Consider the following 27,900-nt stretch of genomic DNA (forward strand, 5'->3'; position numbering starts at 1 on the left):
GCCTATTCTAATATTAAAAATAAACGTGAGACTACAGTAGTTATCGAGATAAAACTATAAAGATTACATTCCTTAAAGCATTTTATAATAATATTTAGCTGCAATTATTGCTTATCATGACGCCTAAAACTAATGAACAAAGCAAAAAACCAAATACGAATGTAACTCGACAATTCCCAAACTTTTCTGGTCAGTCTTCAAAAACCAGTAATTTCACAATCGTCACTCAATCATTTTTACTCTACGTTCACCGTATTTGGGTTAAAGATATGTCATAACTTGTCTTACAATAAATGATACATATTTGTAATAAACATAACTCCAAACTCCTTATTCATAAAAATAGCTACCATAGTTTTAATTGTTCAGTTATTTTGACGTTTTTTTTTATAAACAATTTTTTTTTCAATAGTATTAAAATGACAATAACAACGATTTTGTAGGAGGTTAATTTTTATGAATAAGGGCATAATTAATACACGTTTATATAACATAACATACACCGAAACGATGTCATCTAATCTAATGTAATAAACGATATAATAAAAATAACACTCTTAATCAATACATGATCTAAATACACCACGTTTCATATAAACGTTTTGAATTTTGAATAACTTTTATACATTTTGTAAAATAAATATGAGATGTGTTGTATAATAATATTAATTTTGTTTATAGCAGGGTTTGTCTTCAAAATGAAATATATTCTATTGCAGTATGTAAAAATTTAGTAGAGAAACGTGGTGGTAAATGCAAGCGTGCCCTTACAGACACAAGCTCACATTCAATACGCTAATTGTTTAGGAGTGAAGTGGTTGAGCTTCAGTGGCTTGTGGTTGGAAGGATCTGATTATACTAAGTAAGGCTGTATAGGTACCAGCTACCAGCCCCACAATACCAACGATGAAGAGGAACAAGTCCTTGAGGAGTTTTATGCGACCTGGTCCGAACTTGTCAGGGAAAGACACGCAGATTTCCATTATGGCAGGGAAACAGATACCCAGCGCGGAGAGACACAAAGCTCCGAAGAGAGAGATGAACAGGCCCAACCGTGGAATGGCGACAGCTAACACAACTGGAAATATTATCAATATGATTATTGTATTGAAAAGCAGCACCTATTAATGTATGTCCGTATTTACCATAGATGTATTTTATTATTATAATTATATTTTTTGTAAATAACATGTTTATTTATTCAAATGTGTCTTAGTGCTTCCCAAAGGTAGTTGGCAGAAAACAAACTTGTTCAAACAAAGTTTCGTTCTCAATAAATCAAATAATAATAATGACCCAGGACAACTGATACATTTTTTGTAAATACATAATACACATAGAAAAACCCAGACCAATATAAACAATCATACTCATGAATACAAATGTTTGTACTGTGCTAGGAATTTAACCCGCGTTTCAATGGATCTAGAGCGGCTTAATAAACCGCTAGTTCATCAAGGAAGTCAAAGTATACGTAAGTTGTAGCCCAGTAATTAACTGAAGGATTACAGGTTAGAGATAAACAGGCATAACATCTGAGTCCTCTGGAATAACAACACATAATTGATATCATATATTAACGTGATGTCCGTAGTGCTGGTCATATATATAATTTTATGTTTACTTTGTTAATAGAAGACAGTTTAGAACTTAAGTGATATTGTCGTCGTTGATCTTTTATTCTATTAATTTACTGTATTGGCTATAACATATTAGCAGATAGGGTGGATTCAGTGCCCTCTCTGAGTTATATACCGTTTATAATAAAACTTAAAAGTAATAAACGAGACGTTTATTACTTTTAAGTTTTATTATAAGCAGCAATTATATTAGTTTATTATTTGAGACAAATAAAGATGATGATGATTATTATTATTATATAGGCGACGGTTACCGCGTACCAACAGATGGGCCGTCAGTTTGTTTGCCATTCCAATTCCATAAAAAAAACTAAAACGGATTGTACTGCATGTTTTTGTAAATACATAAAAATATACGTTAAAAAGTCGAAACAAATAAATACAAACGGTACACCTGAATACAGATGTTTGTATTATGTAGTAATCGAACTCACAACCATCGGAAGGTACTAAACCGCTAGACCACAGATGGCTTAAATACAAATAACTTGTCTCGTGTAAAAATCAACCAATTCTGCAGTAAAAATATTTATACTCGTACCCACACACATATGTCATAACTGGAATCACTTACGGTGTAGTCAGAGGCTGCTACTGTCGTCGGTGTGGTGAATATTATAACTGATAAAACATTTTCTTAATGTACCTTTTTAAGTACAGTGGCTCGTGTAATCTTCGGACTCTCTAATTTAGTTTGATATTAATATTTCCATCACAGGATAATCAAACAGAAATATAAATACACACAGCTTATTAGTACCATATCAGATTTGAATTTGAATTCACGACATTGGAGTCGAAGTCGGATAAAGAAACCAATGTACCATGAGATTATTATAAGTAAAAATAAGAGCTGAGTTCCTTGTTAGTTCCTCTTAACTGGAAAGTACTCCGAACTGACGGTAGATGTGACATAAAATAAGAGTCTGTAATAAACCTACACGAATAAAGATATTTTGATTGTACTAATGAGGTAAAAACAAAAGGACTTACATGTGATAAGGCATAGAGAAACTCGGAGTGCATACTCCCAGAGCCGCAGCCGTTGAGAGCCTGCACGCTGCAGTCGCGGCAGCAGATAGCCCCTCCACACCACCTCCACCGGAACGTAGCAGTGAAGACCGTAGCTGATGAAGATGGCGATCGCAAACATGATGATCACACTCGTAGCCAGGCTGAAAGTATATGTAAATAACCAATGTAATTAGTCCCCCCAATCACGCACCAATCAAAGACGATATGAAGTTAGAAGTCAGTCAGGTTAACCCATAAGTAATAAATGATATTACTGATGCATCAAACAATTTACAAAACTGTAAATTCTTCTCAAATTGTAAATTTGTTTCTTTTAATACAAAATACTAAATTATTTAAAAATATTTTAGAGTTTTATTATTGTATTCACCAATATTTTTTAAAATATATCGTAGGTGATACGAAGTGTACCGGGTGAACAGGTCTTCGGCAATGACCAGTTAACAATGATCAGTGAACTTTCAAACCAATTCTTATCAACTGATGCAGCTAAACTGAACTGAACGGTAGGGATGGAAGTAGTGATGAAAATTGACGTTCATAAGTGGTAAAATATCTCCTTTATGAATAAATTGCAAATGCATTTGACTTTGACTGGCGTTGCCTTGATTGAATGCAAGCGGGGACCTATTAGAATTGATAGGAAAATAGATCGCAATTCAAAAGGTTAAGAGCTGTGGCCGTAAGTAGGGCTCATGGCCGAAGTACGGACTTCGTTGCGCTCCCTAGTGTCATGTTATTTATAACCATTCCGGCAATTACTGGTAGAATGTGATTAGATTGTCAACTACTCCAATTTTTCAATTGCAATCTCTTTATGCGCTGCATATAATATAATACACATGTTATATGGATGGTATGCATATGCTATAGATCGGTACTGATACGTTTATTTAGTTAATTAATATATTCAATTTATATTTATATGTTAAGAATTATTATTTGTATCTTATAAATACGAAAGTTTGTACCTACATATGGATGTTTGTTACTCTTTCACGCAAAAACTACTGAACCTATTTTAATGAAACTTTACAGTAATGTAGCTTATGCTTCAGATTAACATATAAGCTATATTTTTTATTGAAATTTGACGCGGGTAAAACCGCTCTTCTATCAACTTTTTTGCTTAACATACATTACTCATACAGACATATTATGTATATATTCAGTAGATTTAAATATATAACGTAAACTAGTTTTCATATCCCTAAATGATAAGAGAGGTCCACCACAATATTTTTAAAAATCCTCTCCGTTCCATAAAATAATATATTAACTGTTGTATGTAAAACTGTCAATTTATGATATGATGTATTCACGCAATTTCCAGAGGTAAAATATGATATTTACTTTTGAGACCCAAAGGCCAGCTGAGGTCGACAGAATTAGAAAAACAAATTGACAGTATCGATCACTCATTCAATTTCTTACATTGTTTTAGTTATTGTATAAGGCCATGTAGAAGCACAAACGAAGAGAAAGTTCTAGTCTACTGAGATACAGGTCTCGTATTTTTATATAATTATAGGACCTATATATGACTGTGACTTCATACACTTATTATTATTATTAAAAAAAGTTGTTAGATATAATTTTTATTAATATTATCTAACTAATAGATTAATTTAATCGAAAGTAACTTCGTACAAAGTCTTTTGCGTTGGTCTTGTGGATAGATCTGTCTTAACTATTTCTGTTGCCAATCAATTTACTTTGTCATTAGTTTAAAGAGATATGGAAGTAAATTGACCGGGTAAGGACACCTAAACCTCAGGAAGAAAATTGTTAGTAACGTGGACGAATGATCCCGTTACTAACAATATAATGTCAGATTGACCTCCACGCAGATCTCCCTAGAAACCATTGTGATAAATCCTGATGAATTTAACATGATGAGCTAACTGACCTGATCTTATGCTCATCTTATCATCCGCCACCAGTACACGGTCAGAAACCGTTAGCGCAGGCGGATGAAACATTCCATTATCATAGAGAAAAAGAGTCCTCAGGAATGTGAACTTATGGTGACGGTACGCATAAACATATAGGCGACAATTGTCGACCACAATGTGGACAATCACCTACAATTTTTTTATTTAACATTCATTTTTTTTGTTCTACAATTTACCCTAAGGCATTCGCTGATAATCAGCGTTGTAGTTTCGGCAGCAGCAATATCCTGAGTGGAGTCCTTCTTAGCAAATATTTTACAGTAAATACCATATTGATATCTCATTATTTTATTCTATTAGTGAGACTGTGTATTAATATATAACATCAAATTTGTAGAATGTATATATATACCTATGTACATGGTACACACATAATTTAATCGATGCTATTTATAATGCGAGATGATGTCAAGAATATTTGCTAAATGAACGTAAAATATTATTATTTCGATTATAAGAAAAATTGCGACTCACGGGCCATGTGGAAGATCAAGCGTGATGGAGTCACTGCATTCTGACACGCAGAACACGTAACCAAGAGCACCCACTGCCACGTACAAAATCACAATAATGCACATCCCAGTATTGAGGACTCCACATGGAGCGCCAAACGCCTTAGGTGTTTTCATGTTGTTCTCAAGGGCGATCACCTGAAAGTATCAGTGAATATTTATATCACAATTATACGCCATAACCAAATATAATATACACCATAATAATTTTTTTACCTATTATAATATCTTGTAACTATATCGTTAAGCAGGTTTAGGGATCGCCGGCATGTACCTACGCACGCACATAATTCCAAAACAATTGGGCCAAATTGGATAATTTTATTCTTGTGTTTGTAATTCTCAGAACAAGTTTTGTAAGAATGAAAATGATTGAAATACCGCACAGACTTAAACATATGAGTTAAAAATTATTTACAGAATTAATTAGTCAGTTTGAAGTCAGGAATTTTATCTTATTTTCTTATGCATATAAACCGGGGTGATCAACCAGTAGGAAACAAAATCGTACGCACAGCCGTAACTATAATATCTAGAAAAGTAACTAAACATCCGTTAAAATGTCAACTTAACGACTCTACGCACGCAACGCTGGAGCATACAACTAGTTTTGAATACGTGGCTTAATTAAAGGGCTTAGGGTTAAATTAAAATAGGTTCTTGCTAATAATTATCATTCGTAACAGACTAAAATAACGACGAATTACACAGTTGCAATTGCGAATCATACAACTGAGTTTGTATAGCTCTCTATATAAGAAACTATGTAAATATACTAAAAAAATACGTCACTACTTTGTTCAAGCCCTTTCGCAAGATGCAATAATAATAATAAAAACTATTCACACAGCGCCATCTAGTTCCAAACTATTATAGTATCGTAGGCACAAGGCGACTGATAAAAATAATTAAATACATTTATTTCATAAACACGCACAGAACATACTTAGAAAACATCCAGACCTCGCATAGTACAGATGTTTATACCGTGTTAGTAGGTAGTGTGTTAAACAGCTAGATCACCGAGGCCCTCACTAATATAATACAAAACTCACATTTTATAATAATCTAATTGATCATCAACAAACGCAGTATGTATGTATCGCAATGCAAAGTTATATTACATACATAGTTAGTCATATTGTTCCACATTATCGTAATAACTCACCACTCCGACAGCAGTCAAGGCAAAAAGGATAGTCCCAAAAAAGAGTGGGAAAGTGGCTGCTGAACCCCACAAGTCCAACGGCTCATTGGATTTCTTGCCAGAGACCAAATAATAGACAACAATGCCCAGACCTATGAAGGTTAACACATTGGCCAGGGCAGAGAATGGAGCGAGCAGTTTCAAACTGGGGATGAGGTTGAACGCCAGCAATGGTATTAATATGATCGCCATGTGGACCTCGATGCTCATAACATAGTGTGGGTCCACGATCTGCAACAAAATTATTAACAAACCACCTTTTAAACAGTACTGATACACATGCATTTACTATATGCCGGATAAAAATATATAAGATGAACTCCGTCTATTATTTTGATGGTAACAGTTCAGTTCCTTTAGTTTCTCTCTTTTTTTATGAAACATTGTCTATTCGATATTCAAATTATTATTTTATTTAGCTAATGTCTTGTTTATTAAAAATTAATTTGTACCTCTTATGTGCAGTTTAGAAATGCAAGACTTGCACATTCTTATTATTTTTCTCTCTATGAACAGAGTAAATGCTTTACTTGTTGTAAATTCTTATTTCTTTAACAAATCTTCACTACTAATAACTGGCTGGTCATAAAACTTTCAGCGTAATTTGTAAATGAAAACGTAGTAATTACTTGCTCTGTGCAACTCTTTTCACAAAGATGCTAGACGACATAAGGACATCAATGCTGAGAAAAAAACTAATTTAGATAAAGTGTGCATGCCAAAAATAACCAGTAAATAGTGCGACAACTATTTACTGGTTATTTTTGGCTTGCGAATCGAAAAAAGTTACTTCGTTTATTTTAGAAATATCGTTAACGCTGTATTTGTGGCATTTCATAATTATTTTATATTATATATGACATTAAAACTGGTAACCCAGATACATCATTCTAGCTTTTTAATATTGTTTTGGTCGACGACGACAATTATAAATTGTGCTATAAATAACTTAATTTATCTTGTTTATTCACATTCAGGTCAGGGTAACTCTACGCTTTGAGACGGTATAAATTGATATGATAATATGGTAATGCAGTTAGCCTAAACAAATGGAAGAGGAAATGCCACACATCCTGTGATTGTAGCCCACTTTGGCATAAACAAAATATCTCCTTTGGGGAAATATGCTGAGGAGATAATGTTAATCGCTCCTAAGAATCCTTTAATTTTAGTCCCCTACAGATCTAGGTAGCAAACTCTGAAAAAAGCTGCACGTTGTAGTGCTACAGGTCTAAAGTACCGAGCAATAAACCAATCCCCTTAAAAATTGTCTAAACAAATTCTAGACGCAAATTTTCGTTACGACATTCAAAAATTGGAGACGAGCCTTTATGGCTAAAAAGTATATGCTGTATTCCACGTTTTCGGCTAGGTCGCACTAGCTGCAGTCACGAGACCAAGTGAATATACTTCATTAATCCTTAAAACAAATTGTGTCCATCGTCTATCTGCTATTAATAATTTGATTCAAATTGAATAAATTGTCACTGATCATTTTTGTTTATTTTCATTCCTCTACAAGATTAGTCATATTGGTAAGTCAAGTGCAAGACAGAGAGACTATTATACATAAGGTAAAAGAAATATCCCTCAAACTAATTTTTAAAACGATCATGCTATCTGCTCGGTTACGTGATCACTGTAAAATAACACAAAAAAATATATACAGATTTTAGCTCACATACAGTTTCACAAATATCATACCGGTCTTTTGGCTTGATATCCCTAACTTTTATGTTTAACATTGATAGTCATAAGAAGTAGGTAGACGTATATTTATTACAATGTGAACTGTTTCTAATTTTAAAATAATTAACTGTGTCAATTCTTCTATACTTAATTTAATTCTTATTACTAACTGAAAGGGACTGATGGATGGTAAGTAATAAAAACTGATACTGAAATAGAGTAATTGTATATAGATAAGAGATTTCCGGAGGTTTTAAGGAAAAATATGGAAATAATTGAATCGCTATAATTATGATGCTAATATAATGAGAAGTAACATAAGAATGTCTAGAAACAATTATAAATTAATAGATTTAATGCAAAGTCTACGCTGCACTGAGGTTTAGTATTTAACCATTAGTGCACACATATGCATTTCCATATACATGCATCAATAAAGACATCAAGCACGTGGTACAACCTTAACCACCTAACAACTGACGTCACGAATGATTGCGTCAATCATTCGATAGTAGTAACGATGATTAATAGTGACATATCGATATATAAGGACGCCACACTCCCACCATTTAAAGCAATTACAAACGAGACAACCACTACTATTTTTCAATTCATACAAATGAGCGTGTTTATTATAGCTACTAGAGTTACTGAACCGGACAATAATAAATTTTAAAAATATATATCTTTAAAATATAAAATTATAATATCTATTAGTCTGAAGACTAATGGAATTCATAATTTTAATAAAAATATAATACCTCTAAAATATAACTCTCACATTTCTCACAATTTTACGCGGGCCACACTGGAAACCATCGTGACTAATTCCTAGTGAATTTACCACGATGGTTCATCCAAATCCCATCATTTTCTACCGAGGCCTTGGGGTGTACCTTTAGTGCAGGAACAGCATATTGTCGACTACATTAGAACGAAAAGCAACCTGACATTGAGGGTGATGTAACTGGGGTCGAGTCACAAACGCAAGTCTTAAGGTTTTTGTGGCTCCAGTCTCCACCAATACGCCGTCTACTTTCATGAAGACTACTCTCCCAGCGGAGTACCTATATCAACGCTATTGTGGAACAGTTTCGTAACCACAGAAAAAGTTATTTCTGTTTTCATTTTATATGTATATTATTATGTAAGGTGTAATATTATTAATGGACTTATAGCCCATTAATAGTTAGCCCATAAGTTGCTTGAAATGAATAAATAAATAAAAATTATAAATACCTTTTTAATATTGTCAGCAATGAACACAATGTAAACACAGCAAATGCCCAACTGATAGACGACCAGAAAAACATCCACTGTGATCGCTGAAGGGCGGGCGAGACCGCGAAGCGACGGAGGCCCTGCCGACAACGAGGCGCTCATCGACTCCGGATACGTCAGGAGAGGTACCCGACGCATTTTGCAAGCAGCATATTGTGATCGCACCTGAGCAAACATATTTTTCCATGTATTAAACTCATTACAAGAAAATAGAATAAAATGGAAAATTATTTATCCAACTTAAGCACTTTTGAACAGTCATTTTTCGTTTTTTTAATATACCATACCATTTAATAAACATTAGGAAAACTGTCTTCTCCCTAGAAGAACGAGTAAGATTACGTGTTGTTCATATAAATATTTGTTGTAACTTTACATTTTTAAATTAAACATGTTAATACAAACTATCAAATGGCAATCATTCATTAAAGTCAAAATATTAAATACGTTGTTTATTAGTTAATACTATGTCAATTGGTTGAGTAACTAAGTAAGAGTATAACTTGTATATTATGTATGTTTTTACAGAAAAAATGTATCTAATTATTTATATCAGTTGTCTTTATTGCCATTTTATAAGGTATTCATTCATTAGCAAGCAGTCATGGACTGAAACAGGTCATTTGCATGATTTATCTTCCAATCACGTCCACTAGTAGGTATGTCCAATGTTTGCCGCGAAGTAGAACAATTGAACTATTATACGAGTATCTCGGGAAACCGTAATTCCTTCCACTTACGTTCAGCTGTCTCGTCACAATCACATCGTTTGATTATGTACAGTTATTTATCTGTTCTCATACTAAAAAGAGGGTAAGCGGATTTGATTGAGGACAATTAATTTTAATTTTGACATTCATTTGAATTTAATTATTTATTATTGATTATAGTAATTAACATAAAAAAAAATAGGAGGACAATACACTCCGAACGTATTACACTGATTTTAGAAATCCTTTCAATTTTTATACAGTACATTTTCGAAGTCCAATATCGTTTTATTTTTATTTAAACGAAATGGAAAACAGGTTGTCGTGAGACCTATCTGATGGGAAGCAGTCTATATCACGTTATCGTGCTGACGCATGACGCCCGCGACATCATTCATACTCACCATACCAGAAGACTGTGATATAATACCTCTTATCTTGTAATTTCACCGCCTTAACTTACAACAAGTGAAATACGAAGTAGGTGAAACTAATGTTAACCCTCGATTCAGCCCAATAGATTTCAATCGCCAATGAAATGGGACAATGGGATCGATCGTAGCTAACTAATTCATTTATAGAAGCAGAAGCAAGTTTTACAATTCGTCATCGTATGATGTAAGACAATGTAATACACTTTAGCTGCACCCAATATTAGTTTTTCTAACATCTTGGTATACACCTACGTGCAATCTATTTAAGCACGGCATTGGATAATGCATTCACTTTTAAATGCGGACATACAATTAGAAAAAAATGTAATGTAGAATCTCTAACGTCATAATTATCTAATTATTAAACAAAGTCTAATAATACGTTGTTTTTTTAGGATACTGATGTTTAAGAACTAAGTATGTATGTAGTATCTGACTTTGTCTATCCATCATCAGTGTGTTATATTTCAGAAACTACTACGGTATAGTTATTTAATTAGTTACTATCAATTTGTACTTGTAAGTGGTTACCGTCGTCAATATATACGAACAACAGCTCGAAACAAACGACATCACGCCCGAAATATTCCTCATCCGTTACCATTGCGAACGACAAAACTTATATTCCTGTATGTACCCAGTATTTTCTTTGATATTGACAGAGAAAATACTTTCAAATCATGCAAACTGCTTGACGGCTAAAATAATTCAGACAGAGATACCCACGCAGTAGACTTTCTATAAAGAATACCTCGATTAGTGGTATACTAACGAGAACGTGTAAGCAGTGGGTGACGAGAGCTCCCACCAACACCGTTGCTATAATGGCAGTGACAAGGCCGGCTCTAGCAAACGCCTGCGGCATCGCCAGGATGCCTGTTCCTAAGCTGCATTTCAAGAGATGCACCAGAGTTTCCATGTTACTGCAAAGAAATATCTCAATTTTAATATTCTTTTCGATTATGTCACTGGATGTCTTAAAAGCTAGCTACAGCTAGCAGTCCTGATGGTTTAGCGTTCGATTCTCACAAGATTTGTTACTTTGAGTACAATAAATATTACGTTTTTCCTACATTCTATCTGTTGTTTATTATAAACTTTACTGAGTTTAGATTAGATGGCACTATGTAAATTATCCTGGGTTCATATTGTAGTGTACAAATATATAATAAAAAAACCCAGATTAATATAAATAGTATTTATATTATATTTTTCGAAGATCGAACCCACCACTAATACGTCTACTAATCCACTACACTATGTTGTAATACAATACTTACTTTGTCGCTTTGGGAACCTGACGATGGAGATGCGGATCATAATCATCATTATTGGAGCCACTTCTATAAACAAAAATCATACAGTTATTACAACAAACATACTAGTATTTTTACTAATTCGAAGTGTGTATATCTTTTTATTACCTTTTCACGGCTAAACGATGTTAATGAAATTTAATAAGAAGGTAGATAGTACTACGAACAAGGTACATAGACTACCATGTATTTCAATAAAAGAAGACAGCAGTTTAAAATACAAAGTAACATTAAAATAAGTTTATATATTATTCAAAAATTCTAATAAACTACATACAGGCTTGTAATAACTACCTTTACATACATGTACGCTCTTTCACAAATCGAATCAGCATTCACGCATAAAAGAATGAGCAATGTACTCGTAAATTTAAACGAGAAAAACCACGCGTACCGCCAGTTCGCACATTCCCTCGTCTTAGAATCAAATAATATTAATAATATTTTTAAAGGAAGTGAAATCACATGAAACATACGCGCAAAAGTGTGAACAAAAAAATAATTAATTTACGAGATTACACGCTGAATTCCCGCGCTATATAATAGCAAGATCTTCGTGCTTCTAATTGCGCGTGAAAGAACGTGTAGTATAAAGGTAGCTAATGATGCAGTTTGTTTATCTGTATGTTACTTACTTGTTAGGATCAAGTGAGTCCGACTCAGTCACTTGCTGCAGACATACTGTCTCAGATTTACCCCGCTCCTCCATTTCAAACTGCAACAATAACGACAATTATATTCGCATCAAGTTAACAAATAACACACTACAATTGAGGATTGAGTCACAAGGAATAACAACATAACTAGTAAAATTAAGAAAGGATTGGTTTCAGTAATCAAAAACAAAACTTACTAACTGACTCATAGCAATCACTGGAAGAAAGCTGTGATTGTTTTGATTAAAGAAAAACAAAAATTGCAATCGGAAAGTGTATTGAGTATTTACTTATATGAATATTGAGCAAGTTTCGATAGTAGAGGCGAATACGACCGCCCATAATTTTATTTACCATCTACCAGCTACTCTTTACTCTACCCGTGATCATGGCGGTTGTAACACTGCTAAAATATCGTGTACTTAATAATGATAAATAAACCGTGGAAAGATCCCGTGATTATAAATAATAATGACGGCGTCAAATTTAAAAAAGTGACACTATGACTAGTTAGGTACTACATAACAATAACTAATGACAAGACATCCTAAAACAACAAAGAACAACGGCTGAGTAATCACCGCTAATTTATATTACTGTCTTAGTGATTTAATTTTCTTATGTGAATGACATGGCATAATATCTGATGGCTCATCTCATAAAAAAATACAGAATCACAAGCAATACAAAGTATATTGTGACGCCCGCGCTGGAACCAACTTGTTATGCCTTTGTATCCTGTAATTTCATTGTTATAACTCTCCTAAACCGGAAATATAGTTGACGTCAGCAAAAATAAATCATGTATTGTAACTTTTTATATTGATTAAATATTTTTTGTGTAAGTTTCTTCTATTAAAATATCCACTGGTATAAGCGGGACCAGTGAAGTATTATACATACATATGTTAATAAGAGCTTAACTCAGACTATTGTAACAAATTTGTCCAGACTAGGTCACTATTTTCCCTTACCTAAACCCCTCCACCCTAACCACCACATCACCTAAACTTTATGTCCGAATTAACTAAATATCATAAAATTTGATATATAAGTATCAATTGACTTCTAATAATTAAACTCAAAGTTAAAATCAAAATAGCACATTTCAGCCTATTGTGTGCGTCTTATATATATTTTTTTACTATCTCTACGGTCCAGTTCGCCTAGCTACTTCAATAAAGAAGAACCTTCAACTGGTACATTTTTATTTCTGTTATGATATATAGTATATGTGGCGAAAATGATTAAAAAAATAGACATGTCTATAATAATTGCACTCCCTAGTTAACAAAAGCACTACAATTTGACAGTAGTGAATAGTATTTTATTAAATTATACATCCTATCCTTCAAAGACATCTCACGAACAAAGCGGCGGCGAAATACAAGTGTAGAATACATACGTCATGTAAAATAAATACGAGTACGTCGGATGAAGGCGTCATATGGCAACTATCTCAAACGGTTTAATGTCTCGATGGGCCACATCCTGATCCCAGTGGGCACCCACGCGGCTGCACTCGTGTACCATAACCAGGAGGAATTAAAAATAGAACCAGTGTTCACACCAGAGTAGATTTACCATTAAAACTGGTGATTTTAATCACTTCTTGTAACAAATTCAGTTAGACGGACAAAATGTGTAAAATTTGATGTTTGTTTATAAAAATATACTTTCAACAAATATATATATTAATAGATTAATTATTCCTCGGAAAAATCTATATAACGTTTCTAATACCATATAATAGATAAAATTTATTTCCCTTGCCATTATAAAATATAACAAAATACAAAAATTGAATAAAGTTATTTATTGGAAAAAATTACTTACAAAAATTGTATTTTACGATGGTTATTAACTTCGTATTTCTATAACTAAAATATAAAAAATTGTGACTAATTTAATTTGACATAGTACTTTAATTTGTTTAACAAAAGTAATATATATTTCATAAACAAAATTGCAAGTTAGTGCTTTTATTAATATAGAAGCAAAATTTAATTGCTGTTTCGTAGTTTTCCGAAATCTAGTTAATGAACATTGTCAAACCATGCTGGCAACACTGAATAGTATGGGTACCGGCATCTATTAGTATTTCGATAAATTGATTCTGAAATTATTTACGTTTTGAACGCATTTCGTTTTTTTATGTGATTTATTTCAAATAATAATAATTTATTCATTTATTGATCCACATTAACTTTGAAATTATTAAAGTATAATTGTTAAATATAATAGGTAATATATATATTAGCGGCTAAAGTACGGTATTTCCAAGTTTGTACAAAGCCGTGCTTTTGTTTGGTTTAATCAAAAAGTATTAATATATACGTAAAACTGAATCAATTGAAGTAGAAGTAGGTAATTATAATCTTTATTCAAATAAACTTGAAAAGTTATTCCTATCTCTACATTACTATTATTATTAAGTCATATTTTTTATTCTCCAATCTTTCGGTATACAAGAAGAAAAATAAAAACTTGCATGTGGCTCTTTTAAATAAGTGCTGTTCTAAGTAAATACACAATATCAAGAAGAGGCATTGAGAACTCTCTTTTCTTAAATACGGTTAAAAGACGAAGGAAAAAGCGACGAATTCCTTCATGTGAAACCAATTTGTGAGTTATTCCTGTCCGCACAAGAGCAGTATATCTCGTTCCCTTGTTTTTAAAGACGTTTCGTATTAAATATACAGTTGCATGTGCAATAAGACCTGTATCTGAAATATACATTGTATGCATGTGAGATATTAACTCAAAATATAAAAGTAACGAAAGGAAGGGGAAATTAAAAACAAACCTGGAGTCGTATCAACTTTTGAAGAAGATTATGGAAGTTCGTGGGAAGTGATAAGAGCTCCACCGAAAACAGTCCGGCTCTTAAATTATTATGAATCTATGTGCAGTATGTGGAAAACAATATTGTAAACGTCCCATGGCTTAATTTAACACTGTTACTGTCAATTCCCATTTGTAACTAATTTAAATTGAATCTTTTGCAAATCTAACAATGTTGCAGTATAAATCCGAGTGTTATTGATCGCAACAGCAACTGTCAAATGGGTTTGATTGTTACTGTTTCATGACTTAGTGACTTGACCATGAAAATTATTTATGTTTAGAATGAGAAAGGTAGACTTAAAAGAGAAAGGTAGAGTAAAAGATAGACTTCTCTTATCACGACTAATTACTTTCCTAGAAAGCAGTGGCGTGCAGCGTCAAGCAGACATGAATATTTTTTAATATTTAATAATATAGGAGCTATCAGCATCTTACACGTATGACAAAATTACTATCCCTACCGTCCAGTTCGGCCTGCTACTTCAATTGACAAGAACTGGCAATGTTATTAGTTTCTTAAACCAGTTTCAATCTCCAATAAAAAAAAAGAGTTGCGTTCTTATAAAGACCAAAAGTCGTCACAAAGTGTCATCCTTGGTAAACGTTAGGGTGTTTTATTTACAAGTGATGGTCACCACTTTCTGTCAGGTGCCTGGTGTTACCATTCCAATCACATTATCCTACAGCTAGGCGTGTCGGACTTGTAGTTGTGGTGTAACGCGGCGTATTTTTGGCATTTTGCCGTCACCGCCCACTGGTCTCTGTCGTAACAGTGCATTGAATGGTTAGCTGATAAACGTCATATCTCATCTTTTGTGAGAAACTTAGCCTTGAAATCCAGACTTCTTTTTGCCTAACTGCCAACAAATGGAGAGTGATTCTTGTTATAGGTACCTAACTGCCAACCTGCGCAAGTATGTTCGTGTGATTGTTGGTGTTATAACACTAATTTTTTGATGTCAATTGCACGTCAGTTTAATTTTTAATCTCTTATACCATAAATTAAAAAATTCTAGCTCTCTATTTAAAAAAATAGATTTTACAATCGCATAATCCACAAAGTAATAATTTTCGTTCTTTGTATAATTTTAATTATATTTTTTTTTCCAAAAAATTAAAATATTTTTAATTTTAAAATATTAAATAATAAAATATTTTAAATAGAAAATATTTTTACTTTTAATATTTTGCAAAGTATACGAATTGAAATATTGTTCAAAATACACAATTTTTCTACAAATTTTACTTAGGTATATATTTAAAAATATCGAGCATAATTTTCATACTATTATACATAGTAAGTTGAATTACATAATAATAATTTAGGCCTCTATTATGCAAACTTCATTATCTACGGTTTTGAATAAAAGATTTCGCGCCAACTGTCTACAGTTTAGAAATAGAGTAAATCCATAAAATAAAAGAATTTACTACAAATTTTACTGAAATATATATATAATTTATATGTCGAGTAAAATTCTTATACCACGTGACCAGCACAGTAATTATTTTAGGCCTCTATTGCGCAAACTTCATTGTCTACAGTTTCGTATAAGTTGTTTCCCGTAACTGTATTGAGGTTAGAATTAGAATACCTAAACTACACTTTAGACAAATAAATAATGTACAAATTTTGCTAGTTTTTTAATTTAGATATTAAATGAGCAATTGCTGTATGGTATTGTATTTTTTTTTACTTCCTGCCAATTGAATTGAGGGTAAAATTATTATAAAAAAAATGTATTTTTTCAGATATATTTAAAAAGACTATTATTATATCTACATCTGTCACAGACAGACATACAGTTATGAATATTCTTATTAGATATTTATTCGACATTCATTGTTCTTGTACCGGGGCCATCTTGAAGTCAATTTAATGAAATTGTTATTGATAGCGGTCTACATTACTCCCAATGAGCAAATTGTGACATCCAAACATAGCACCCTGTTAATTTGTTCGCTCAGTCTCGGTGACAGTCTGCTTGAATATAACTTGACTGAGTGGTCAAATAAATTTATTTTTATGAGGATATTGCCCTATTCTATATATAGGATTATATATAAAAAAAATAGTAAGTTATTTTTTTTTTATTCATTGTAGCTGTAGCCTGTACAGCATCGCCGAACGATAGGGGCAAGTGCAGATGGCACTCCAAACTCGCAAAAGGACTTATGGAGCGGATCTAGGCTAGCTCCTGCCTGTATGACTATGACTTTAGCCTGAGGGCACCGCTGGAGGTTCGAACATAGGTTGAGGCCGTTGTAATTTCGATAGCCGTTTGAACTTGCACGATATCAGGCAACTTCAATACGCGGTTCTTAACGTCAAATATTGTTTTTAATCCTGGTGATCTCACTTTATTAAATAATATAATTTCATGCTCATTCTATTATCCTCCGCTAGTGCCCCGACAGCAAATACCATTATTAGTCAACTATTTTACTATTTATCCATAAAAAAAACATTATTACAATCTATCGAATATCTTTAATATCTTTATTATGTAGGTGTATCATAGATTTTTAGACAAATCTACCGTCAGTTCAGTGCGCATTCGAGCTAAAGAGAAATGAAAAGAAACTCAGCTCTTAGGAATTTCAAATGAGCTACATGATTATAAAAATGCAGATACATTATTAAATTAAATTCTCCGTAATTTAATTTGAAAATGAATCTTCATTTTATGCAGAGACCACCAACATCTGCTGTTGCATTTTCGTCAAAAGGAAATAATCTAATCAATAAATTCCAATATACCAACGTGTATAACGTCAACAGTTGACTATGCCAATGACTCTGTAATCAAAGAAGTCTGAAATTAAAGAAGTCAAGTAAACGCATTCTTTCAACACTACAATGTCACGCAGACGGAGCAACACACCTTAGTATTCAAATAAAAACAAATGCTGGAACCATAACTAGCTTTGGCTTGTTGCCGCAAAACGAGCACAAAAATAAAATTTAACCTAATCACCCATACGCTAATGTACATGCCAATATAAATATACGACTTCGTTCTACACCTGTAGTCAAGAGTACTCAGTTCATTTAATTAGTAGCAATCTAGTATTAATTTATTGTTCTTGTATGTGCTCTTATTAATTATAATTGTCATTAATCATAGTCCACTATATCTAGGTAATATACTAGCTATAATATAATAGGCATATACTAGCTGTCCTAGCAAACGTTGTATTGTCATATAAATTAATATAGGTATTAAAAAATAGCGGTTGATGGTAGAAGTCTGAAAGAGTAGGTATTGTTATCTCTATGCGTTTCTCCCTGGAAACCATTAGGATAAATTCCTGGAGAATTTGTAACGATGACTGGCCTGATCTCATGTTCATCTTATGGTCCTCCATTGCTGCTCCGCCAGCGTAAACCATTAACACAAATGGGTGGCCATTCTACTATCATCCAATAAATAAATCTACTAACATTGAAATTAACAATAGAATTGCATTTATAATTATGCGTCACACATAATGTTCGAGGACATGCAATGAATGCCATTTAATTTAACGTTCATCTGCACGGTGGCATCTTATTATGTCAGGTATTCAATAAACGTCACAGAGAGCCTGACTCGGAAGCTGCAAATAAGAGTATAATAGCGCTATGAATCTAGACTGCACTAGAGTAATAAAAGCCGCTAACAGATCGCCTGCATTCCTGTCAATGAATACGTAGATACGGGCATTTAATACGATAACGAGATGGTATATAATTTATTTTTTAGTTATATTTAACCGTACATAATATTTTAAACAAATCCTTACTAATATTATAAATGCGAAAGTAACTCTGTCTGTCTGTCTGTCTGTCTGTCTGTCTGTCTGTCTGTCTCGCTTTCACGCCAAAACTACCGAACCAATTTAGTGCACAGATAGCCTAGACCTCGAGAAAGGGCATAGGCTACATTTAATGCGAAAAAAGGGTTGTAAGGGGTTGAAAATGGTAATGCAAGGTTATCTTTATGCGGTTGAATACACACTTATTATAATAATGGCTTAACTAAAAAATTAGATATTTTGGAAAGTCTACTTTATAATTGTGTTATTAAGTCTATTTTCAAAGATTTTTAATTTCTGAATTTCACCAGTATTGTACTAGATATGCGACTTATTAACGCTCATATGTCATAAATAAACTTATATGTCATTTGTATATTTGTTGCGCGCGCAACTGATTATTGTCAATCCGTCTGTCTCCTTATGAATTTAAATGAATAAACGTTTGCTCTGCAATTTTATTTTATAAATACATAAATATAATCCTGGTATAGCCTATAACTGATGACCCTGCTCTTGGACAAGAGCGTAAGAACATATTATTAATATTTTTGAAGAATAAAACAACATGTAATATTAAAAATGTTGTCAATACATATGAACAACATTTCCTTGGAAGAAACAACATCTACCGTTCCATCCGAGCTATTCAGATAGGACATAGGTTACTTTTTAATGCTAAAAAGGGTTATACGCGACTGACAGAGGAATTATTTAAAAGTTTAAGCTTCAATCTTATTTTTTTGGGTATTGATTAAATTTAATTAACAAAAATGGGTTGTAAGGGTCAAAAGGGGAGTTAAAATGTTGTATGCATGTATGTCATTTTTTAAAGCTAGAAACTTGAAACCCATTTTTTAGGCTGTTGAGAAAATATCAGTACCTACCGCCACAGGACTCGGCCATAAATGGTTACAGTATAGCGACATCTTATCATTGGTACATGATGACACTAATATAAGTAGCATTAAAAAAAAACAAGAAAAAGGGTTATAAGGGGTTGAAGGGGGAGATGTAATGTATGTATGGTATGTATGGAAGTATCTTCATTTTAAAGATAGTAGTTTGAAACTTAGTTTTTGCTGTTGATTGAATTGTATGGAAATTTCATTTTTGAAGCTAGAACGATGAAACTTTTTTATTGGGTTAGATTACTAAATATTTTTTCATTATTTGGTCAAGGTCACAATTTTACGCGGACGAAGTCCCGGGAACAGCTAGTTCTTTATAAATGTCGCGCTTGATAATGTATTCAAGTCTTTTTTGACATTTCATTGACTAGTCTTTTCTTAGAATCAATAAACTAGACGTTTTATTAACTCTAAGACTATTTTAGGGTAAAAATACATATATATTAAGTGAACCATTTAATAAAAAACCCTTCAATTTGTAAATATTACGCACATTGTTTATACACAGCATGCATAATAATAAATTATAAATTAAGCCAATAGAATAGGACGGGAAAAAAACATCTATACTTTTAAAATAGTGTGTTCTGAATTTACTATTTGACCCTGCAATTTTTATAATTTACTATTTGACCTTGTAATTTTTGTACTACAACAATGGCAATGAAGTATATGATGATAAGAGGTTACCGTAACCTATTGACACCTGAAACACCAGTTTTGTCGAACCTTTAGAAACGTAAATATACCCCACGCAAACCGCAAAAAACTGCTTTTACAAGATTTCAATATAAATTGTAAAATTGAATTTAAAAAGCATTCACACGTAAACTACATTTTAGTAAAAAACTTGTTAATACTTGTGGAAGTAAATTTATTATATTTTTTAACTCTACGTACTTCTGTACTTTAAATCGTATACTTTAACAGAACTTTATTCATGCGTTGCGCGTAACGGTACAAAGTCGTTGTACGCCCTCGCAAGCACACTAACGATGCGAATGAATTTTCTGACGATCAATTGGTGGGCACATAACTTATATCAACCTTCAATGGAATTGTCCCGTGTCTATGATAACTACATACATTACGCTACCGAAGTGGTAATCAATCACAATTTAAAAACAATTAACGAATACCAAAGAGGACATCAATTGTTGCCTACTTTTACAAATAGAAAATTACTAAGATATACTATTCCACGCTGATAACAGAGCTTTTATTAGAAATTTATTATTTATTAATAGAAATCTAACAGCTTACAATCCAATAAATTAAATGACCAGTACGTTTCTAGAGAAAGCTAATAACAGGTTTCAATTATTTCCTCTTTGTAATATTTGTATAGAACTGTATCTTTATTGTATATTTTCAACGATTTTCTTGTCAATATATTGTTATTCTACATAGCAGGGACAAACAGAATATCTCTCTAATTAAGTAAAATTAGCAAAGGAAATTTTACAAAGACGGTAGGTACATCAATCTGTTTTTGTAAAATTCCTTGTACAATTTCAGAGAGACAGGTTGAAAAACCTGTCTGTTTGAAATTTTGCTGTTGCAATAAAACTAATTACAATGAAGCTTATTACACGGGAAAGCCTGTCTATATAGAAGGAATGTCTACGTCATTATTGCTTAATTTGAGAACTTAGACAAGGTAGACATTTCTTAGAATTCGATGAGTTAAATTAATAAAATGAAGTAATTTATAAATTATTTGATTAGATTATTTAGTCTATATTTTTGATACTTGTGTTTTTTTGTTTAATTTTTTTATCGGTTGTAGAACGTAGTAAAATCAACTGTTTTGAAAAATGTACTATTATTTAATCTATTTTATTATTTCACGGACTGGAAAGCACGTCGGATTAATTACTACACCACTACTTACGTACTAACCAGTAATTTGACTACGTATAATTTTATATTTACAAAATCTATAATGCAAATATAAAATTATACAAAACAAAAACATAGATAAATATCGAACACTCAATAATAAACTGTGTTAAATACACGATTTGCGTAAATATAACGTAAAAGGAAATCAACTTTATTATAACAGCATAAAAGTCGGTTTCACTTTTTTTTTAATAATGCAGAGTATTGTTGTACTTTATATAATATATAGAATAGAAATGTTTACATACATTGTAGACGTTAACAGACGATATTCCGAGGCGCACGCAGGCCGGGGAGCACGCGAGCGCTGTGATGAGCACTATCTGAGCTAACTGTCCCGAACTGACTCTCGAATATGAGTGTGTGCGGATCCGCGCCCGACGTCATGTACATTTACTCGCACCACTCCCACAGGCGGACTTGTCTCGTAACAGGCACTGGGATAGGGTTGCCTATCGAAAGAATCCTCATACCAGATATTAATTTGATCTTGGGTACAAAATACGGAGATGTCTTCGATTTCATACTTCAGACTTTTTTTACGAGTTTATTTACAGATATTGACGAGTATATTTTTCAGTATTACTGCAAATGTTGACAAAATTTAAAAGATGTAAAGTTAATTTATAATTTATAATTTATAAACAAATTCGTGCTGAATTTTCATCTATTCTTTATTAAATGTTGTTTTAGTGATTTATAAGTCATTTATGTTTTTCTAATGAATATGAATCTATTTTAATTAAAATAAAACAGTGTTACTTATGAGTCTTCACGTCTATTAGATCAACTGAGTGCTGCTATCTGTCTGATGAGATCCAAGATATCGAGGTAGGATTATTTGGTAGTTGGACGTCTTGAGATATTGTACCAAATAAACGTCATATGAACTTTGATTTAAACAATTATGTGCTAATTATTACGTACGTATGTTTTAACAAGTTATAGTATTTAAAGAAACGATAAATATGATAATAGGGATGTATTTATTCCTATGTGCACTGTGAGCCAGTGGTTCCGGTTCAGCTCCGAGCTGGTCCAATTCACAAATAATTTATATTTCTCCAAATCCTCAAACTAAATATGTCAAAATTATCTGAAATGGTTTATAAAGTTCAAAATAATAATCTTTCAAAAGTAATTTTCAATTCTGTACCTATTTCATTGTGTTTAAAATAAGTTTATTTTCAGCTATAGGTTATAAATATTTATGACCATGTAGTTTACTGATAAAGTCAGATAAAACACATTTCTAAATGATAACCCATACTGTTACTGGTGTTCTATTAGATATTACGAACAAATTGATGATATCTAAATGTTTAAATCGGAGAATACTCGTAAAATTATGTATATAGCTAGAACCAAAATGTGACTTCTCAAATGTTGAACAAATGCATATTCTAATAAAGGACGTTAAGAGAATAAATGGCGAGGATTCTATATATTATGTTCAATAAAGTAATGATTTTTTTAAATCTGTGATAAAGGAAAATATATGTTTTTTTTTATTTAGGTAGACCATATAGCTTAATAATTTTTAAGCTTATTATACAGATATTTTTATACCCATTTTCCATAGATACAACATAACGAGGAGGTTGCAGATCTTACTAGAGGTACCTATTAGTACTTTTCTACAAAAAAACATCATAAAGTTTTTTCAGAACTATCTGTTTCCCTGACAAAGTGGCATAAAAATTTTGTCACTTATAGATACTTCACAATAAAACTAAAGCTTCACAAATTCAAAATGTTGAATATGTGGTGCTATTTTTTGTGATTAATATAATTTTCGTCATTAATTTGTCATAAATTAATATGTAATGATTTAATATGTCATATAGATAAATTTTTATTCACACATAATGTATTTTGAATATCATTTACGTGAAAATATAAGTGTAATAATATTATTTACCTACTATTACACTGCTATTTTTTCACTTTCATTTGTATTATTTCATGGTTTTTGTTATTATTTAAAACTGTAGATTTTTTTTATTTTGACTTTACAACCCTGCAGCTGGTGTAGTGTGCGAATATCACACGAGTTGCGTCCTGCCTCCAATCATCTTAAACTTGTTTCTTAAGGTGACCATAGAGCAGCATTAGTTGTACGATTTTGAATACCTTATATAGTACATTAATTCTATCAAATGCAGTGACCCCTTCTTAAACGGATTTCCTTTATTCACTTTCAAGGTCCTATCCACTATTCCTGACATCCTAATATCATTAAGAGTAACAATAGCTAACAGAGAAAGTAAAATATCACGGGCCCCCTGGGTCCCGGTTCAGTTTTTTAAGCTTTGAAGGAATCTTAAACCTATATAACAGAAAGCCCTAAAAACATTTGAATTACAAAACTTAAAACCTTAACAAGTAATATAACTTCAAACCTAGCACCAGAAATAGTTAAATCTATTCCTGCACGTAAACTCGTACACTATGTTTTAAATTTACTTTTATTACACTTATTTTACCACTTTTATTACAGAAAAGTGGTTAAGTTTAAAACATACTGTTCATTTTATTACAACCGGTTTACAAATATAACAGTTACACTACTAAGAAGTGATGCACATAATATATATATATATATATATATAGATAAATAATATACTGAATCCTTTTCCTTTTTAAAACTTTTTAAATATTACTTATAAATTTACTTAAAGATTTTTTTTTATTTTAACAGAAATTCCATAAGTAGTAAAGTACTATATTGCTCTTAGTACAAGCTCTGTTTAATTTGAGACTTAAGTATGCTGTTTAAAATCTTTATAGTTTATTTATATACCTATATTTTTGATTGGGCAGTTCAATAAAGTCCCACGACAAATTGTTAGCGTGGGGTCACCCTTAGCTTGTGTAAAGGTACATCGTTTATATTTATTACTCGTTGAGGTCATCGTGAATTCTTATAGAACTGAAAATAGTACAGCAGAGATGGGTCCTATAATAAACCTAGATAGAAAATCAATTCATAGCATAGTTTTGCTTCTATATGTAATACATAAAATTCATGACACCGGCTTAACCGATTTTAATGAAATTTTATATGTATACTCGGTAGCTCTGAGAATACGATGTAATGTATATTTTATACTCCTAATTAATAGGGACGGTCCACCCCAAAAAATTCTTATTTACAATTTTTTTAAGAGTCGGCCTCTAAACATATACACAACCCTAAATTTTCGCCCTTCTACCATCAACCCCTATATTTTAATAACGATATTAATTATATGGCAATGTTTGACGGGTCAGCTAGCATACACCTATAAAAATCAATTGCAGCCAGAATTTATTATTCAACAAAATTAATTGGAATTTCTGTTTCAAGGTTTCGAGGTTCTTTTGATTAGTGATTATCAAAATCACTAATCAAGAGTTGTAATAAAATATATTCTGTTGCAGGTAATACCAAGTTCATCTATCATGTAGTAATATTGTGTAGATGGTTTTCGTCGTTTTCCATCCTTTATTTATTTTTAACGTGATTTATAAATTGAAGAATTTTTTTATGAAATCGTCGGTGTAGGCCAAGTGTATGTTATTGGACGGATATTGGTCATTTTTTATGAGAATGGTAATTTAGGCACTTCTTATTTTTCTTGTTAAAAGTTTGTACTAAGTTTTTAATAAAAAAAGCCTTTAATTACTAAAATCGGTGCATGCAGTAAAGTGTTCTAAAGTAAAACATAAAAAAAACCGCAAAAATTAGAAGCTTTCCTTGAATGTTTGATTTTAAACTACACGTACACGTTACTTACCTGTTCTTTTTGATATGCCGTATGCCGATGTTGCATTCGTTTGTCTTAGGACAATTTTCAATTAACAAAAAAACTTTGTGTGTAGTGTTTGCTTCCGTGAATGCTACTGGTGGATAAAAGTAAGACGAGACTTGAATATAGCACAGAAAAATGATCCGGCATCGCTATTGTCGAAAGAATCTCTGTTTCATATATTCTACCACCAAATAACTTGCTTTGTCACCTGGAGTCCGATAAATCCTCATATCCTAGATCTTTAGTAGTTTAGTTTAGTTTTACCATAGGTCTTCTACAGACAGTTTAATGCGTTTGTGAGCTCTGTAATGTTTTCTGTACATATGGGCACCTGTTGCCTACTTCTATGAAGCGGACCATCAGTCAATATGTTATATCACCATATAAAAAACCCACAGATATCATAAAAATGACTGCAACTCCCCACAATGTATTTCTATTCCTCATTGGGCATGCGGAATAGTAACAGTTTGCATTGGTTGTCTGTACGTAATAGTTATATGTAGTTGCTTTGATGTTTAAATATAATTTCCCTAATATTATGGAAATTTTCAACATGGTCACATTGGAACTATAATTACTTGACACGTACCAACAAACAACGAGACAAGTGATTGATGAACGTAATTCATCTTGTTTGTGTATAACATACATTTATTATATCCTAACAAATGTTGTAAATCCGATAGTGAGTTTGTTTGTTACGTCTGATTAGTTTGACCAATCACCACAAAAATTTGCGTTAAAGTATTATGTGAGATTGAGTGTCATTCCTAACTTTTAAATCAATTCAATGACGGGAAAGTACACAAAGTTCAGAACAAAAGTTAGAATTTTATAATAAGTACGAAATGCGCGGGAGTCTGTGCTTTTGTAAATGATAATTTAGTTTTTATGAAAAAATGTTGTTTACGAAAGTATGATTTATATTTTAGATGAAACATAGATGGACAATGTAAACATGCAAAATAAGTGTATCCTATACTATACTATATAATTTACTTACCTTACTTACTATAGGTAATATCCTAGATATATATATATATCTAGGATATATTACCACATGTAAAGCAATGAATAAATAATTTAATTAAAGACAAGGCATTGAATGAAAATAGAATCAACAACCCTAAAATTATTAAGAAATTATAGATATTATACAACTGTATTACGCAATTAGTACATATCTAATTATGAATGAATTTATAAAAATTACGTGAAGGTATGAAACTAAAAATATACTCCAAAACAAACAATTTGTTTGTATATGCAAATATTTATAATGAAATTAAATGTTTTACCATCAAAAATAGTATCTAGCCAGTCGCGGTAAACGACACATAAATAATGGGCCGAAACCTCGCCCTAAAATGTCTCATATTATAAGAAAACAAAATGATAATAAAAGTCCAAGGGCAAAACCAAAAACTAAATATAACGATCTACCTGTATTTTGTATATTCATTAATAGAGTAAAAATGCATAGTTACGCAAGTGAATATAATGTATTACGGACTAAATATCCCATTACTCTATATACTTTATTTCCACTGCATATATAACAAATTCCATTGCAATATACCCATCTATTAATTTGCATAATATGTCTTATTAAAATTTGCATATAAATAAATTAGAGGAAAGAAAAGAGAATTATCTATTATTGTTCTATATTTAAAAACTCTGCATAAAAGTGGTAAACGTAAGGTTTATGTAATTCTTTTCGCTAGATTTAGGACAATCGATATTAGAACTTGTTCAGTAGTAATTAGGATATTGTTTGTATATAATGTTGTAATGTCTCGATAGATACAATTACTATTTAATGAAAAGCTACATACCATATTATAAACGGTAAGGTTGTTAACACATGCCTAAAATAAAAGCGACAGCACTCCCGCTGTCGGAAAAGCCCGGGGGCGACTGGCTGTCTTCCAGCACCAGTGTTGCCAACAAAGCTTCAGCAAGTCCCCCAGCACGTCCTTCTAAAACCGTAAAAAACGTGTATATTAATGAAAGTACTAAAACATTAACTAAATTACAATTATGCAGGCAAACCAGGCTGTTAATAAATTAAAAAATATTGGTACACTTTTTATACCCTTTTATAGTACTGTAATGTATATTGCTCTGAATATATTTACATCATTAAGCAAAATTTATTAAAATAAATAAGTAAAGTAATAAATACTATTGGTTACGATTTTTAT

The 27,900-nt window shown here is 31.9% G+C and overlaps 1 protein-coding gene across 1 annotated transcript; it reads right to left on the bottom strand.

Annotated features, from left to right (window-relative positions):
• Window positions 1-670: 670 nt before the first annotated feature.
• Window positions 671-27,607, bottom strand: LOC131852983 (proton-coupled amino acid transporter-like protein CG1139). Its single transcript, XM_059203755.1, has 9 exons — window positions 27,532-27,607; window positions 12,415-12,494; window positions 11,744-11,806; window positions 11,236-11,386; window positions 9,278-9,484; window positions 6,311-6,580; window positions 5,105-5,280; window positions 2,634-2,815; window positions 671-1,078 (listed from the first exon to the last, which is right to left on the bottom strand). The coding sequence occupies exons 1-9, from the start codon at window positions 27,532-27,534 to the stop codon at window positions 804-806; spliced, it is 1,407 nt and encodes a 468-aa protein (XP_059059738.1). The 5' UTR covers window positions 27,535-27,607; the 3' UTR covers window positions 671-803.
• Between the last annotated feature and the right edge of the window lie 293 nt (window positions 27,608-27,900).

Source organism: Achroia grisella, unplaced genomic scaffold, assembly GCF_030625045.1.
Source record: "Achroia grisella isolate CSIRO2021 unplaced genomic scaffold, CSIRO_AGI_Agris_v1 utg874, whole genome shotgun sequence".
In the NCBI taxonomy this organism is placed as follows: Eukaryota; Metazoa; Arthropoda; class Insecta; order Lepidoptera; family Pyralidae; genus Achroia; species Achroia grisella.